Here is a 15187-nt window from a genome sequence, read left to right as displayed (position 1 = left end):
AATCTGACACTATTCGGGAACTTTGGCCATTGGCTAAATCATATTTCATCCATTCCAGATCCCCTTTTCTCTGTAGCCTCAAGGACTTAGTTATTTAAGCTACTCAATAGAGAATGTTTAATAAAATATTTAAATGTTACTATAAGTATCGAAAAAGTAATACAAAATAAAACGGTTAATCTAGTTTTTTTTAAGAAGTTAGAATTCATATTCATGAACATGAATACATATATTTCTTAGCACAAATATCGATAATATGGATATACAAAAAATACAGTTTGCAAAAAAAAGAAAAAAAATTATTTTAACACAAAATTTTAAAACTGAAGTCGTCTTCGCGCAGCTTTTTCGAGACGTTTCCACATAGTTTCTGCCGTCCAAATACGACTGAAGAGCACAAGTTGTTGAGCTGTCGACCCGTTTTTTGCTTTAATCTTCACAGTTTGCTGGCGGTTTTTGGTCTAGTTACAGTTCTAAAATAAGCATTTCATGACCAAACTTAATTACTGTTTAATCCGCGTCAATATTTGGCCACTCACAAAGTGACAAAAGTCCGCGAAGACTCAAGCAGAGGCCTCCAACTGTGGCAAAACAATCTGAACAGGCTTTGGGCCAATAATTATTTGTACTTATTTCTTGTGGCGCGGCAGTACAAAAAAACATATGAAATAAAAAAAAAACTGTTTACAGTTTTCGGTCAGATGTTTATTGTTGAAATGAGTTGTGTCTAATTTTGTTTAGTGTCGGCCACTAAAATTGTTTACTATCCGGACAGACGGGGCCCGGCTATCTCTAGGTGTCAAAAGGCCCGCACGTTGCGCTGTCCTATTGCAAGCTGCTGCAATAGCTGAAGGTCGCCAAGTGGCAGCCTAATGTTGCACACAGTGTGCTTGAGCATACTCTCGCAACAGCCAAGCCAAGCCGTTTATACATCTACACTACACTCTACTTCCAACTGGCAACTAACTTAACTAGCCGCCGGCTGTGTTCAACCGGTTTGTCTCCCGAGTTGGGCGGCATTTACAAGTTCACGCATGTGCCAATTTAATAGTGTAATCAACATTATCAAAACATTAATTTGCGGCACGTGCTCACGGGTGCGTAACACAAATATTGACTAAATGCTCATTAAATGGGGCATTCAACTTGTTTTATGCACTTGCTGAATGAAATATCAGCTCTTTGTGTATTTTTTAACTGAATGAAACTCAATCTATAAAAAAAAGAGCATTTTGCTTCAGGGCATTTTTGAGGACGTGCCTAAAAAGTAAATTAGATCAAACTGAATAATAATATTAATGTTGCTTTGCAAATATTTAACCAGTTTGCGATGTCAGCTTTGTGCCACTGTGCAACAGATTTAGTGTATGCAAGCAACATCAACATAAACTGTAACCCCTCGAAGAGGTCTTAGCCTTCCTGAGAGTAATTGAAAGGCTGCCAGCAGTTAGCAGCTAATGGCCATGTCGCTGCCAAAACACTTAATGACTTGCAGCATTAAAACACCAAAAAAAAACACAACAGAAACATAAAATTAAATAAATAAATAAAAAACAAACCCCATCTATAAGATGCACAAAGAATCGTGTTGAGGCAACAAAGCAGCCAAGGTGAAGCCAAGAACATTTGCGAGTTCTTGAACCAAGTCAATTATCCAAAACAATTATGAAACTCTGTTATTTAGTTAACTCACAATTATCAACAGCGCCTGTTTAACCTTTGGCATCACATCAATTTCACTCTGTGTTAATACCATGTACGTGTTGCAAAAAATGGTTATATTAGTTTGCTGCAGTAGGAGGCCGCACAAGGGCTCGTCGATCGTCGATAACTCTGCCAACTGCCATGAAATCGATAAATATCGATTTTGAGATTACGTTTTTGAGCATATCTGGCAACCTGTAAGAGCTAGACCCATCAAATTTTGTATAAAGATGCTCAGATGGTGTACACAAATCCGGAATCTTTCATTTTTTCACTTTTGAAATACCTGACCCTTAGCAATGGGAATATCATGTCCAAGTTAAAGAGTTACTTCCTTGGCTTGATGCCTGCTCCCAGCTTGGTATAGGGTATCTCACGCTCGAGTAATCTTACAGATTTCTCCATTTTATTATGTAAAATGTTATGTGCTGCTTGAACTATTTGTAAGGCAAGTTAATTGAAATGCGGCACGCGGGACGTGCATAAAAACTTTAAAACTAAAATTGCAAATGCACAGATCAATGAGACGACAAGGCAAAGGCTGCGTTTCCAAGTCTAAAGTGCGTGAAGACCTAATTTAGGCTGGATCGCTTCAAGTCAAATGCTTATGCAAATTGCGAAATGAGACGCAGCCACAGGAAGAACGCAATGTCACACGTTCAAGTCAACAATACGCATCAAATGTGCCATGAAAATCTGTTGAGAAAAACAAACAAAGCGCACGAAAGGGTTACAACAAATAAAAGCAAATGTATGAACAAGCTGGATGTCGCATTAAAACTTTTTGCTGTAGAACATGTTTCTTTATTTTAAATTTATCCAGCACACAATCATGGCATTCATTCGGTTTAACGATCCAAAAGGTAGTGCTGAACAAATAAAATCCATTAGAGCTCAATTTAAGACACGATTCTTACAGGCACAAATATCTGCACACAGACAAATATACAAAACGTACATACATACATATATATATATATATATATATATATGCAGAGAGTCATAAAAAGTACCCAAAGCTATGTAAAATTAAAGCCAGGCGTGACTCTATTTAGGTACCAAATCGAGTACAGTCTCTCACATAATGCTTTGAACCAAGTTGAAGCTTATTCTGGGCAGCAAAATGTGAAGAACCCTAAAAATCTAATGCTAAAGAAATATTAATTAATTGTAAAACTAGGAATTCGGCACTTAAATAAAGTCAAAATACGTAAAAATTCGTATTTGAAGATATTCCTAAATTCCCAAGTCCCAAAGATGCTGAACAAAAGACACAAATGCAATCTATGAAATTAGGGGCTTCCAGCAAACCATTTTCTTCTGCTCGTCCAACATAAACAATCCGTTTTGTAATCAAGTTTTATTCAAACTAAATTAAGGAACATTCAAAATAATAATGCACTTACTTGACATGCAAAACACCATAATGGATGATAACTATCTCGATTTTAAGTGCCAAAATGTACAACCACGTTTTCTCATATAAACCTGATTCAATGTTTGACTTTTTCCAATTTTCTCTAGAACTTTAACGAGTTTGGTTTGCGAGAAACCTGTTAAAAAAAAGAAATAAAACTCAAATGAATGCAAAAATCATTGATATGCTATGGGCAAAAAATGGAGTAGCTGCCCGGGCATATTAGCAAATTGATCACGTGCCCAAATACTCGCGGCATATCAAACTTTACGTCTGATATTATTCTTTCCCAGTTTTTATTGGCATCGTTTCCGTATACGCTCCGTCTTGGAGCCGTTGCTGGGTGCTGGCTAAGAGCATGCCGAAAAAAAACTTCACTATTTTCATTAACAACTCGATCATGTTTGGCATATGGATATAGGGTCTAAAACCGCATGCTGTTTAGAATTCAACAGCGGATCGCAGACAATCCGCAGAACCTGATTCGTGTTTTAAATATGTATATTGAGAGCCTGGGCCTATGGTAGCCAAGCCACTTAGATTTTAATTCGGGATTTCTATTATTAAATTTTTTATTTCTTGTTATGTTAAATATGCACGAATGTCTGTGTGTGTACACAAAAATACATACCAGCTCGTGTAGTTGTGTTCACAGTGGAACAAAAAAATACTAAGGATTGTATTGATTTTGATCGATGGACAGCGGCCCTTAAAGTGTCTGGACTAAACCAGTTGGGCCAGTTACTAAAGTTAACAGATACAAATACATGCAGAGGACAAGGCCATAGATAAAATATCTGGAGTATGTCCATCATAGCATTGGTATGGCACTAATATTTAGGTTTATAGCCAGTTTAATGATATTCCATATTTGATTTATTGCTCAGCATTGCGGGATTCTTTTGACTAGAACAAGTTTTCTTCTTTTAATGTGAACCTTGACATTGGTTTGAACTTAGAATTAACATTCAGAATCTTACATAGAATATGCATATATTATTTATTTAAATAAGGCAACGCCGCAGGCTTTGCTATCTATCTAAAATTATTATTTATTCCAGTCGATTATTACAGGCCAGAGGCATTGGACACGGACTTGTTGGCTACTTCCGCCCTTTGTCTTCCGCGTATCGAGCAAGCGACCTGCAAATGTAACTGTAAGGAATCCAAAAATTATAAAATAAATAAGATAACATATTAAAGAAGTGGACTCGGCATACGAAAATATGTAAATGGATACAAAGTCATATAAAAAGGCCAAAGTCGCGCAAAATCGAAGTTCACCTCGCTGCGTCATGCGGCCGCAGCCCCAAAGAAGAAACCAAGCCGAAAACCCAACAAAAAAAAAAAGAAGAAAAAGCATTTAAAAATCGAAAACCCATCTATTCATTTGATTGCTGGCTCAGCTGTTGGTTGATTAAACATCAGGAAATACAAAATGCTAAGCAGCCAAAGCAAACTGTAACAGGGCCCAAAGAAAAACAAGTTCTCAGGCCAAAAAGCAAACGGCGTTGATAAGCAGCCAATATACAAACGTGTTCGCATTAGACCGTTGTACGAAAATCAACAAAAAAAAAAAAACGAAAACAAAAACAAAAGCAATAAGCAGCAAATACTAAAAAATCAAATAAAAAAAAGAGATACCCAATAGATTAGTTAATTAATGCGTCTCCATGGCAGCCACAGCGTCTTCGCAATTCGCATTTGCATTGACATTGACTTTGACCGAGAAAACAAAATCGAAGCCAATGCGGCGTATACTTGCTGTGTGCTGGCATGCTTCTTCTTGTGTGTGTGCGTGTGCGTGGAAGTGTGCATGTCGAAGTTTTGGTTGCGGTACAAGCACAGCTGACAATGCACTGGACACGCTATGGACAAAGTGAGCACTTAATATTTTTTTCATATGCAAAATCAAAAAAAAAAAGACTAAAAGACAGCCAGGAAAAAACCTCGAGCAAGTTGTTGGCGTGTGATTTGAATTTAAGGCAGTCAAATTGCATTTCATGGTTCAATGCAATTGTGCTATGTGTTATTTAATAACCGGCCCTGAGCACGTTGTGGTTATAGTTCTCATGTTGACAACACTTAACATTCATTCATAAGCACATTTACGCTGGAGACGCACCGTTAAGCAGGCGGCCACCCAGCGTAAATTATTGTAGCTGCAGCTGGCGTATTCATTGGGTCAAGTTTAAAATGGCCCAACAACATGTTAGAAAAATTACTCAAGACTAGATCAAAAAACGGCATTGACCGTCTTACTTAGCTTCCAGCCAATGGCCATAGCATAATACATTATAAATAGAAGAGTTTTGATGCGATAAACTAAAGTCAGCAGGTTATTTGCAATCTTTTTTTTTAATATTTCTTTTTAGCATGGGGTCGCACTTTTGCCGAAACTGTTGCTTATGCTAATACCGCTAATGCCGCTGCGCCGCCGCGACTTTGTTTATTGTTATTTTCTGTATTTCCTGGTTTGTCAGTTTCGTTGACGGGTGAGCATTTATAATCGATAATTTGCTGTGTATCAAGCGGTGATACAAGCATTGACCTCAATATGTGAGTGTGTGTGTAAGCGTTGCGCATCCATATACATTTTTTTTCGATTTATAAAATTATTCTTTATTAGTTGTCTTAGTGAAAAAGCTCAGCACATTGGCATTAACCAATTATGATTTAACGGTTTTAAGTTCAAATGGACAAACGAGAAGCGTACTATCGTTGTGGCGATATTTTTACAGTCTCTAAAAAGAATACATGTTTAGAATGTTCTTTAAATTAAATTGTGGATGGTATTTTTGGTTATAGCACATGCATTTTTTTGGCATGAATGTCTATTAAAGTATTGCTTCATAACGCCTTAAAGCAGATGTCAAAATATTATACCGATTAAAATGACCAATATTGGCTGTAACGGTTTTGCATATAACAACAATTTAAAACGATTCTTTCGATAACATGGATATGCCAAAAACTATCGAAACTAGGGGAGCACTTGGGAGCTTGCCATACCTTTTAAATGTAATAAATTGTTATACACATTCGGTCACACTTGCGCCCTTATCTCACAAATGTTGCCAAATTTAATCTGCTTTGTTTTGTAAACCACTCATATTGCTATATAGTATTTTGAAATTAAATTGTTTCTTGCGCGATCGGGCATGCGGAATATGCTCTTAGTTACAATTTTTGCACAGCCAGCAACAAAGCAATGACCGTGCGCGGTATAGAAGCCATTAAATTGTACATGCCGACGTCAAAGGCAGACACAGCAGCAGCCATAAAAACAAGCATACGAGAGGAAACGGGTAGGGCCGTAATAGAACCTGTTGTTAACAAAAGTAACGCCATGACATCTGTGGAGCGATATAGACAGGAATGGACACAATTGCTGGCCGATTTGGATGAGAACCCCGAAGGCTTGCGTTTAGCTGCCTTTAAGGGGCAGCTGAAAATGTCAAAGTTTCGCAGCATCCATTGGGCGCTCCTGCTGCGAGTATTAAACGCAGATCATCGCAGCTGGCACAGCCAGCGTGGGCAGCAACGCAGCCGGTGAGTCGAGAAGTGCATGCTAATTGCACAACAAAACTAATAAGATCGTGTTTTTGCAGATATGATAAATTTCGTTTGGACTATGTACGTAATCCTCACGAGCTAGTGGGACCCGAAGACGATGATCCATTATCGCAGTCCACACAGAGCATCTGGAATCAATACTTTAGCGATCAGGAGCTATTCGCGGTCATACGCCAGGATGTGGTGCGCACTTTTCCGGGTGTCGACTTCTTTCGCAAGCCCCTGATACAAAATGCCATGACGAACATACTCTTCTACTATGCACGCGAACATCCGTATATGTGCTATCGCCAGGGCATGCATGAGATCTTGGCGCCCATTATATTTGTGCTCTACAGCGATCATCAGTCGCTGTTGCACTTCAGCGAGATTGCCAAGACGAACATAAATGAGACATTGTTGAATGTGCTGGAACCGGCATTTCTCGAGGCTGACACCTAGTGAGTTATGGACTTGGAATAATTTTAGTCGGTGAAATCATATTTTTTTCATTTTTATAGCTCCATCTTCTCCCGCCTAATGTCTTCGGTGGAGTCGTACTACCGCGTTACAAGCATAGTACCCACACCCGACGGCCACATGGAGATGCAAACTTTGGACGAGGTGAGCCATTGCACTCAATTTCTTGTTGTTTATTTCAAGTATTAATTGTCGTTTTTGCAGTCCTCGGGCGCTGACACTGAGCCGCAATCAGAGGTTGAGGTTATCAGTCAGCTGAATTTCATACGTGATAAAATACTGGCCAAGCAGGATCAACATTTACATCATTATCTGCTCAAAATGGAAATACCATTGCATATATTTGGCATGTAAGTGGCCTTCATTGAACCATGCTAAAATCTCAAACTTTTCCAATTAACAGCCGCTGGCTGCGCCTGCTCTTTGGGCGCGAGTTTATGCTGCTGGATCTGCTGCTGCTGTGGGATGCCATCTTCGCGGATAGCGATCGCTTTGATCTGCCCAACTACATACTGGTGGCTATGCTGGTGCATATACGGGATAAGCGTGCGTAATGCCTTGGATTCAAAATGCGGCTGCTCATCCATTTGATTTCTTGCAGTTCTGTTGAGTGACTACACGACTTCGATGACATATCTCATGCGCTATCCCAGCCATGTGGACGTCAACCTGGTGCTGCGACATGCCTTGCATATGCTCAATCCCAAGCAATTCGACTACCCAGCGAATGCGTTCTCTTGTGTTTCCTTTTCAAACAATTTGCCCGCAGCCGGTGCACCCGCATCTGAGTCACCGGGGACCAATCAGCGTGTGCGTACCAGCTCCGAAAGTTCAAATGTTGCCAGCGGCAGCCACATTGATCGCCACATCACCTATATGAAGGCCCGTAATGCTGAGTTTTCCGCCGCATTGGCCAAGCTACAAGATGTCAATCACGTTGCCATGGATGGTTACCTAGCGGACGTAAGTTTAATGGATTTACTAAATACTATTTGAACGCGATCCACGTTTGCTACTCCAGAGTCCCGAGCTGATGCGCCTGGAGCTAAAGAACGCACAGACTGTCATCAAAATAGCGCGCAGCAAGCTGCTTAATTATTTAAACACAGTGCGCCAGCACATGGGTAAGCAGGGCAACGAGGAGCTCAATCGCACTCTGGATGGCATTGAAGAGCTCTGCAGTTTTCTCGATGTCAAATTCGTATTCCCTCTGCATGCGCGCACCGCCCCAATTGACGAGGCACTGGAGGCCAATGAGCGTAAACAATTGAATACTACTAGGAGCAACAGCGCCGTCAGCACGCCGGCAATCAGCCAGATGCCGCCGCCGCCCACTGCCAGTGGTTATGAGATGCCTGAGAATGCCTTTATGCACAACTCGACACGACGGCTCCTGGGGGATCGCCGAGAAATTGAATTGTCGACCATTACCAGCGACGAGAGGCCGGAAACAATGGTGCTGCAAAATGGAATGCCTGCGGCTGAGCCGCAACAGCGGCCGCAATGATGCATTGGCACCGCCGGCTGCCAACGACTGAATATGTTAAAACTAAGTGAACAACTTGTGAATCCTTGATTAACCTTAATAATTCAATTTTATTTGTATGAATTACAGCAGTCAATACAGGAAATAAACGGATGCATACTTGAAGTGCTGAAATACTTATAAATGTATAACTGAATAATGTCAAAATGTTGTGTAAGTGCTATACGTCTAAAATATAACTTAATTAAGATAGTTTTAATTTAAACATGACAAAACTGAGAGTAAACTTAACTAGAGTGCAAACCATATCAATCAAACAGCTCGTGTGACATTTACGAGCCCATTTAGAGTTTTTATAAATTATCATTTTCGTAATGTACCGAAGAACACGAAAGAAAAAAAAAATATTTTTAAATTATAGACTATCTGGCATTATTTGAACAAGATTATTGACTTGAATCCATTTAATTTTCGCGAAATCAGGCAAAATATACTATTAAAATATGTGATGCAAATCTTGAACGGAATATGTAATTCACATGCAAAGCGAAATTTGATTTCTAGACAGCTTTTTGTTATGTTGGAAAACAGTTGGGGGAAAGGCGTAACTTATCCTATTTTTATATTAACGAAACGGGCTACTGAGCTTTATGGTTGCGGCGTTCTGTTGTTGGCGGGCACATGACGCACCACAGCTCGGTTCGCACTCAGAGCTCGCAGCTGCGCCTGTGCTTGAACCTGCACCGGTGTAAGCACTGTGCTCCCACCCCCGCTCGAGTAGCGCATGGGCAGTTTCTGCTGTTGACTGACCTGGTGCGGCTGCGGCTGGTGATAATGCTGTTGCGACTGTTGCTGCTGCTGTCCAGAGTTTTGGAACGTTATTAGCTTGGTGCTGGTGCCATTGTTGACTCGAATTTTACGATACATGGGCGTGGAGCCACCGCTGCCGCTGGACGTGCCATTGCTTAAGTCCGAATGGACGCTAGAGTTTGAATTGGGCGGCGTGTGCATAACAATTGCATTTGGCGAACCATGATTCGACTGCTGCCCGCCACGCTGCACCAAGCTCGATGAATGCACATTGCTGGCAATTGCATTTGGTGTGGTCAGTTTGTTAATGGGCACAATGCGCAGGGCATCCGAGGCGTCCGGTTTGAAGGTGCCAACCTGCACGGAGGAGGGCAGATAGCGGCGTATGTTCAGTGGTACCTCCTTGACGCGCCCATTAACAGACGGTGCTGCCGAAACAGTTACGGTTGATGCAGGTGGACTCAGATTGGTACGAATAGTAGGGCGCTGCTTGGGCGTTACGGTCAACTCGGAAAGATTGCCCGCTATATGGTTGTCGTTAGACAATGACTGTTTCGACTTCGCCGGCGAATCGTCCATCAAATCGTCAATGGTTATAGATGAGGATACTGACTCGGGCGAAGCGGGAGGCACATCCAGTACCTCCTCAAATGTCATGCGATCTGAAGTTTGCCTGGTTGAGCTATTCTCTGCAGTTGACGACGCTGTTGTTTCACATAACTGTGGCGCACTTCTGGGCTCCGCTTCCGGTTCGGCGATTGTGGGCAAAGAAGCGTTCCGCTGCATGCCGCGCAGTTCCAAGTCGCAAACGATCTGCATAATTTTGGCCTTGCCCTCGGCTGCTAGATCCCCAGGCAGGGTTTTCATAGTCTGTGTAATGCTCTCGAAGAACAGATCTATGGTATCGCGTGGCTGTGCAGCAAAAGAGTTTGCCTCTACGTGATTACGTGCTGCTGTGACTGGTGATTCATTCTCACGCTCTAGTGAACGGAGACGCGTAACAATGTCAAAAGAGGAGCATATCATGTCCTTAGCCATATCCAGCTGGCTGCGCTCATCGTTTCGCTTGCCCACAGAGTCGCGCAGTACGCGCAATATGCGACGCACCTCCAGCGAACGACGCATACGCTTGGACGGCGGCTGCTCCCCAGTGCTGCACTCTGATCTAGAAAGAAGCGGACTTCAAATAAATCGATAGCGTACAGTTGCTGTATTCATTCACTTACTTGACGCTTAGGGCCTCATCGCTCTCCTGGTCCATATCCATTACAGATGCGGCGGGTTCCGCTACGTTGTCTGTCAGTGAAGTGACTCCGTTATTATTTCTAATTCGGTCTAACTGCTCGAGATGCTTGCGTGATCCATCGTGCTGGCGCAAAAAGAACAGCTTGATGGGCAGCCGAGTATCGCACATTTTGCAATGGCAGTGATTCTCATCTGCGGCATCCGGCTCCAACCAATCGTATTTAGCTTGCAATTCAGCCATTGCGGCTTTATTTTTCGCCTCCCCTGTTGCCAACGCTGCAATTGTTGGTGTGGACACAGACGTAACATCCGTGGGTGGCATACGTGCTGCTTTCTTACGCTCAAAGCGTAGCCGGACATGTCGCGAGCTTCGCTGATGCTTCGAGGCGTACTTGAAGCTGGGCAAGAAGACAGACACCTCGCACAGCTTACACCAGCCGTAGTTGTGACGCGGTTCGCTCCGCTTCCAAGAGAGCCATGGAAAGCGATCCTTCCAGACCATCACCTTGCCTTGCATTGTGGCAGGCACGGGCTTGTGTGCCGCTTTGCTGGCCACCTTGGGTTGATTGGTTGCTTCGGAGTTATTGCCCTCACCAACTGCTGCTGAATCAGCGTTGCTCTGCTCCTCGTCGTTTTCCTCCTCGTCCTCAGCGGCTTCATCCTCTGCATCCTCCGTACGCTTTTTGCGCGCTTCTTTGCGGCGTGCTGCCTGTCGCACCTTATACTGATGTATAAGCCTTTGGTGGCGAGCGCTTTGCTCATGACGAACCTTGGCCCACTCGCTGCTAAAACGCACGCGACAAAATTTGCACTGCTGAATTTTGCGATCCTTGGAGTAACGCAACCACCAAAAATGCCGCACCACGTGCTTGGTCTTGCGCGACTCGGCAGTCACTTCTGTGGGTCTGCGTTGAGAAATAAAAGAAATTCAATAACTACGGATACTGCCACAGAGAGAGAGAGAGAGAGGGAGAGTCATACTCGGCGGAGCTTCTGGGCGTTGTGGAGAGCTTGTCATCCTCATCAACATAATCTTCATCGCTACCCTCGCTTTGCGCCTCCGACTGTTCCTGTTCGCTTTGTTCCGCCTCGTCGTTGTTCCCTGCTTCTTCCGTTGCAGCAGCAACAGAGGCGGCCACTGCAGCCATATGCTTCTCGGAATTTTCATGAGTTTTGCGTTTGATTTCAGAATGTCCATATATGAAGCGCCTGGAGCAAACATGACAGAAAGCCAAGCTGGGATCAGTGGGATCGGCCACTAGCCAGGGATGCTGTTCCGCATACTGTGCCCAAATGCCTCGATTCAGCTTAGACCTGACGAAAAGCAAGAATTTATTAAACTACAAACTAAAGCCGAGAATAATTATTTTACGCACGACTGAGTCCCCTTTTGTGCAAATAGATTGGCGCAGTGCACCTTTGTCTTCAAGTGACGCATAAAGCTCGTTATGGCCATGCGACAGTCGCAGAGCGTGCAGCGGCATTGCTGCGGATTGGTATCTGGCAACAATTCACACCAGTCACTGGGATCCGTGGACTCTAAGCCGGCGCCAACGATAGTCATAACGTTAGAGTCTTCAGTTTGAGCTTTTGGCTCCGGCGCCGTATCAACTGAATTGGCATCTTGGCTTGCGCTGCGCTTGCGTTTACGTGATGACTTCTCCTGATATGACCGCTGTGCTTCACAGTGGCCCTTGCTGGTCTCGTGCCGCTTGCGCAAGTAGACAAACTCAACGTTCATGCGCACATTACAGTACTTGCACAGACCAATGGTGCCCTCCGGCTGGATTCGCTCGAGCCACTGATGCCAATTTAACCAGCGCATCCAATTGAAGTTGTTTAGCTTCTCCACTTCGTTAGCACGCTTCTGCTTCATGGCGGCCACATAGTTATCGGTGCCGAATTCATGCTTAACCTCATGTTCACTAGTGCTTGAGGAATGTAAAAAATTGAGAATTATGGAGAAGGCATCTACCAATAATAGCTACTAACCCAAACCGCGAATAATCATCACTGTTCTTAAAGGCTAAATAGTTGTTCTCACGCTCCTGGTGGTAAAGCGACATATTGTGCTGTTGTACATATTTGAGCTTCTTATTCACATTTATAACCACATTGCAGTAGAGGCAGAAGGCGTAGTCGCCGTCGCTCTCCTCGTGCAGCAGCCAGGGCCAGCGTTTCATCCAAATCTGCCAGCGCTCTCTGCGGCTAATGCGACGCGAGCCACTGCTGCTTGCCTCATCGGCGCTTTCTTCCTCATCGTCATCGTCCATCTCCTTGCTTGAATCAATTCGTTCCAGTAGGCCCATAGGATCGGGTCCATTGTAAGAGCCGGTACTTTCAACGTCACTGCTGGGCTCTGTCTTTGTGGACGCTTTCTCATCCTCCAGCGGATCCTCCGTTGATTTCTTCTCATGCGCGATATCAATTAGTGCCGTCTGCAATTCGGACCCTGAGGGGTCATTGACGACTTCCACATCGTCATCGTCCAGCTCAATAGTAAGTGTAGTTTCCGCTGTAACTGCGCCTTCGACATCCATTATTTTCAACTCGTGCTCGACTGTCTTTTCTTTATTTATCGGCGTTGCAGACGAAGACGCCATTTTGTTGCCAATACCGGCATCGTCTGGCTTTGGTGAGCAAATCTCACTAGTTCGTCCGTTTTCCACTTCCATTTCTGCCTAAGCAGACTTTACTCTCTCTTTTTATAAAAAGCGAGTTAACCGATGCTCACACCATACGTTTAAATTGCAATAAATTACACTATTAAATTAACTTGAAATCGCATAAATTTGCACAGCAACCAAGGAGCTAGCGTTTGACTATAGGCATCGATAGAAAAACATTCGATTTTGCGAAAACTGCAAGCGCATGACAAGAATATATCGATAATTCAACAACAAGGAAAATTTGAAAAATATCGCATTTACCTATTACACACATTTGTTACTTTAATGATATCAAATTTATGTTTGTTGACTATTAAATGATAAAAATACACCGATTATTCAGTAATTTATTATTTTCAACATTGCTCATTCTCAGCCTTAGCTACCTCAGTTATATTAATCTAGAGATGACCGGTAGTCTGTTAACATATCACCAATTTCTATCGATATATATTTTTTTGCATATTTATAATAGGGTCACACTGTTGCGGCATTTGTTATTGTTAATTTGGTGATGTATAGCGTTTAGCAACGTTTTAGGCAACATGACGATTTTTAATTTGTACATATTTGACAAAATGGGCACTCTGATGCATTACGCCGAATGGAACCGTACCAAAAAATCAGGCATAACCCGTGAGGAGGTAGGCACCGTTCTACGTCATGTTAACAAAAACAAAACGAATGCTAACATTTATTTTTTGTTTATATTGTCAGGAAGCGAAGCTTACATATGGCATGCTATTCTCCATCAAGTCCTTTGTCAGCAAAATATCACCACACGATCCGCGTGAGGGGTTTCTTTATTACAAAACAAATCGCTATGCGCTACATTATCTGGAAACGCCCTCGGGATTAAAGTGAGTAATGCAATAGTCGCTCTGAGCTGAGTTAAGTTTAATTAACGATTACTTTAGATTTGTACTAAACACTGACACGGCAGCCATCAATGTCAAGGAACTGCTGCAGCAGCTATACGCCAAGGTCTGGGTGGAGTATGTGGTGCGTGATCCACTATGGACGCCCGGCACAGTGGTCACCTCGGAGTTGTTTCAGAGCAAACTTGACGAGTTCATTAAACAGTCGCCTATTTTTGGCATAAGAAATATTTAGACTAAGCCCACTGTATAGTTAATAGATACGTATGTACATAAAACTCCAAATTATGTGTCATAAGCGCACAGCCTCTCCAAATTGTAGTCGTTGGCAGCTACAGAGGCCTCCAATTATGCCTGTGCTTTAAATATGTACAAGTGGAACACACGACGGAAACGGCGAAATGTCCCACAGCGGCATTTGAAAGACGCCGCCAAAACTTGCGCAAGGGCTAGCTTTAAAATCTGTAATTTGCAATTGCAAATCATTTTTTCTTCATTTTCGTGAAATTCGTTAGCTTTTCGCATATGACAACTGTTGTTGCTGCCGCACGCGATTAAATCTGTGCGCGACTCGCCCCCATCGCCAGTTACTTTTAAGCTGGCTCCACTCGCGTCAAGGGCTTTGCGCAATCCTCATAACTATGGAAAATGATTTGCAAAATGCCACAGGCTGCGCGCTTATGGAAATACCCAGAGCCAAGCGAGAGAAGTACATAGATGCCATATGCAAGAGCTAGCTAGACAGAGAGAGATACAAATATATGTACTATAGGTTCGACTTTGGCTTACGTTTTCTTTTCGAAAACCTGTCGCTGCAGCACCGTTAGCAACCTTTTTGGGCATGCTAATACATATACATACATACATACATAAATATGATTGTATGTATGTAAACATATGTGAATTTATGTATACCCTTGCCGTGGGTATTAAAGCTTTGTCA

At 42.8% G+C, this 15187-nt stretch overlaps 3 protein-coding genes and 1 long non-coding RNA gene across 8 annotated transcripts; 2 read left to right on the top strand and 2 right to left on the bottom strand.

Moving 5' to 3' along the window:
* Nucleotides 1–4018: 4018 nt before the first annotated feature.
* On the bottom strand, nucleotides 4019–5020 carry LOC135438579 (uncharacterized). The gene is made up of 2 exons (XR_010437902.1): nucleotides 4883–5020; nucleotides 4019–4276 (listed from the first exon to the last, which is right to left on the bottom strand). It is a non-coding gene; the product is annotated as an uncharacterized LOC135438579 (long non-coding RNA).
* A 1139-nt stretch (nucleotides 5021–6159) lies between these two features.
* Nucleotides 6160–8807, top strand: TBC1D5 (TBC1 domain family member 5). Of its 3 annotated transcripts, none has more exons than XM_064697034.1 (8): nucleotides 6160–6673; nucleotides 6733–7137; nucleotides 7198–7300; nucleotides 7361–7506; nucleotides 7560–7702; nucleotides 7758–8119; nucleotides 8178–8709; nucleotides 8775–8807. In XM_064697034.1, the coding sequence occupies exons 1-7, from the start codon at nucleotides 6333–6335 to the stop codon at nucleotides 8661–8663; spliced, it is 1986 nt and encodes a 661-aa protein (XP_064553104.1). In that variant the 5' UTR covers nucleotides 6160–6332; the 3' UTR covers nucleotides 8664–8709; nucleotides 8775–8807. The 3 variants fall into 3 exon arrangements, with proteins under 3 accessions (XP_064553104.1, XP_064553102.1, XP_064553101.1); XM_064697032.1 differs by having other exon boundaries at nucleotides 8772–8807; XM_064697031.1 differs by having other exon boundaries at nucleotides 6161–6673; nucleotides 8178–8807.
* Nucleotides 8733–13532, bottom strand: Su(var)3-7 (Suppressor of variegation 3-7). 3 transcript variants are annotated; one of them, XM_064697026.1, is made up of 5 exons: nucleotides 12690–13532; nucleotides 12074–12628; nucleotides 11679–12011; nucleotides 10679–11602; nucleotides 8733–10632 (listed from the first exon to the last, which is right to left on the bottom strand). In XM_064697026.1, the coding sequence occupies exons 1-5, from the start codon at nucleotides 13370–13372 to the stop codon at nucleotides 9291–9293; spliced, it is 3837 nt and encodes a 1278-aa protein (XP_064553096.1). In that variant the 5' UTR covers nucleotides 13373–13532; the 3' UTR covers nucleotides 8733–9290. The 3 variants fall into 3 exon arrangements, with proteins under 3 accessions (XP_064553096.1, XP_064553097.1, XP_064553098.1); XM_064697027.1 differs by having other exon boundaries at nucleotides 12074–12622; XM_064697028.1 differs by having other exon boundaries at nucleotides 8733–10617; nucleotides 12690–13531.
* A 317-nt stretch (nucleotides 13533–13849) lies between these two features.
* On the top strand, nucleotides 13850–14560 carry Bet5 (blocked early in transport 5). The gene is made up of 3 exons (XM_064697035.1): nucleotides 13850–14010; nucleotides 14084–14226; nucleotides 14284–14560. The coding sequence occupies exons 1-3, from the start codon at nucleotides 13912–13914 to the stop codon at nucleotides 14477–14479; spliced, it is 438 nt and encodes a 145-aa protein (XP_064553105.1). The 5' UTR covers nucleotides 13850–13911; the 3' UTR covers nucleotides 14480–14560.
* Nucleotides 14561–15187: the final 627 nt, after the last annotated feature.

Source organism: Drosophila montana, unplaced genomic scaffold (genome assembly GCF_035044405.1).
Source record: "Drosophila montana isolate Dmon_TW-CO22-7 unplaced genomic scaffold, ASM3504440v1 contig_3848_1, whole genome shotgun sequence".
NCBI lineage: Eukaryota > Metazoa > Arthropoda > Insecta > Diptera > Drosophilidae > Drosophila > Drosophila montana.
This window is presented reverse-complemented; position numbering and strand designations above follow the sequence as displayed.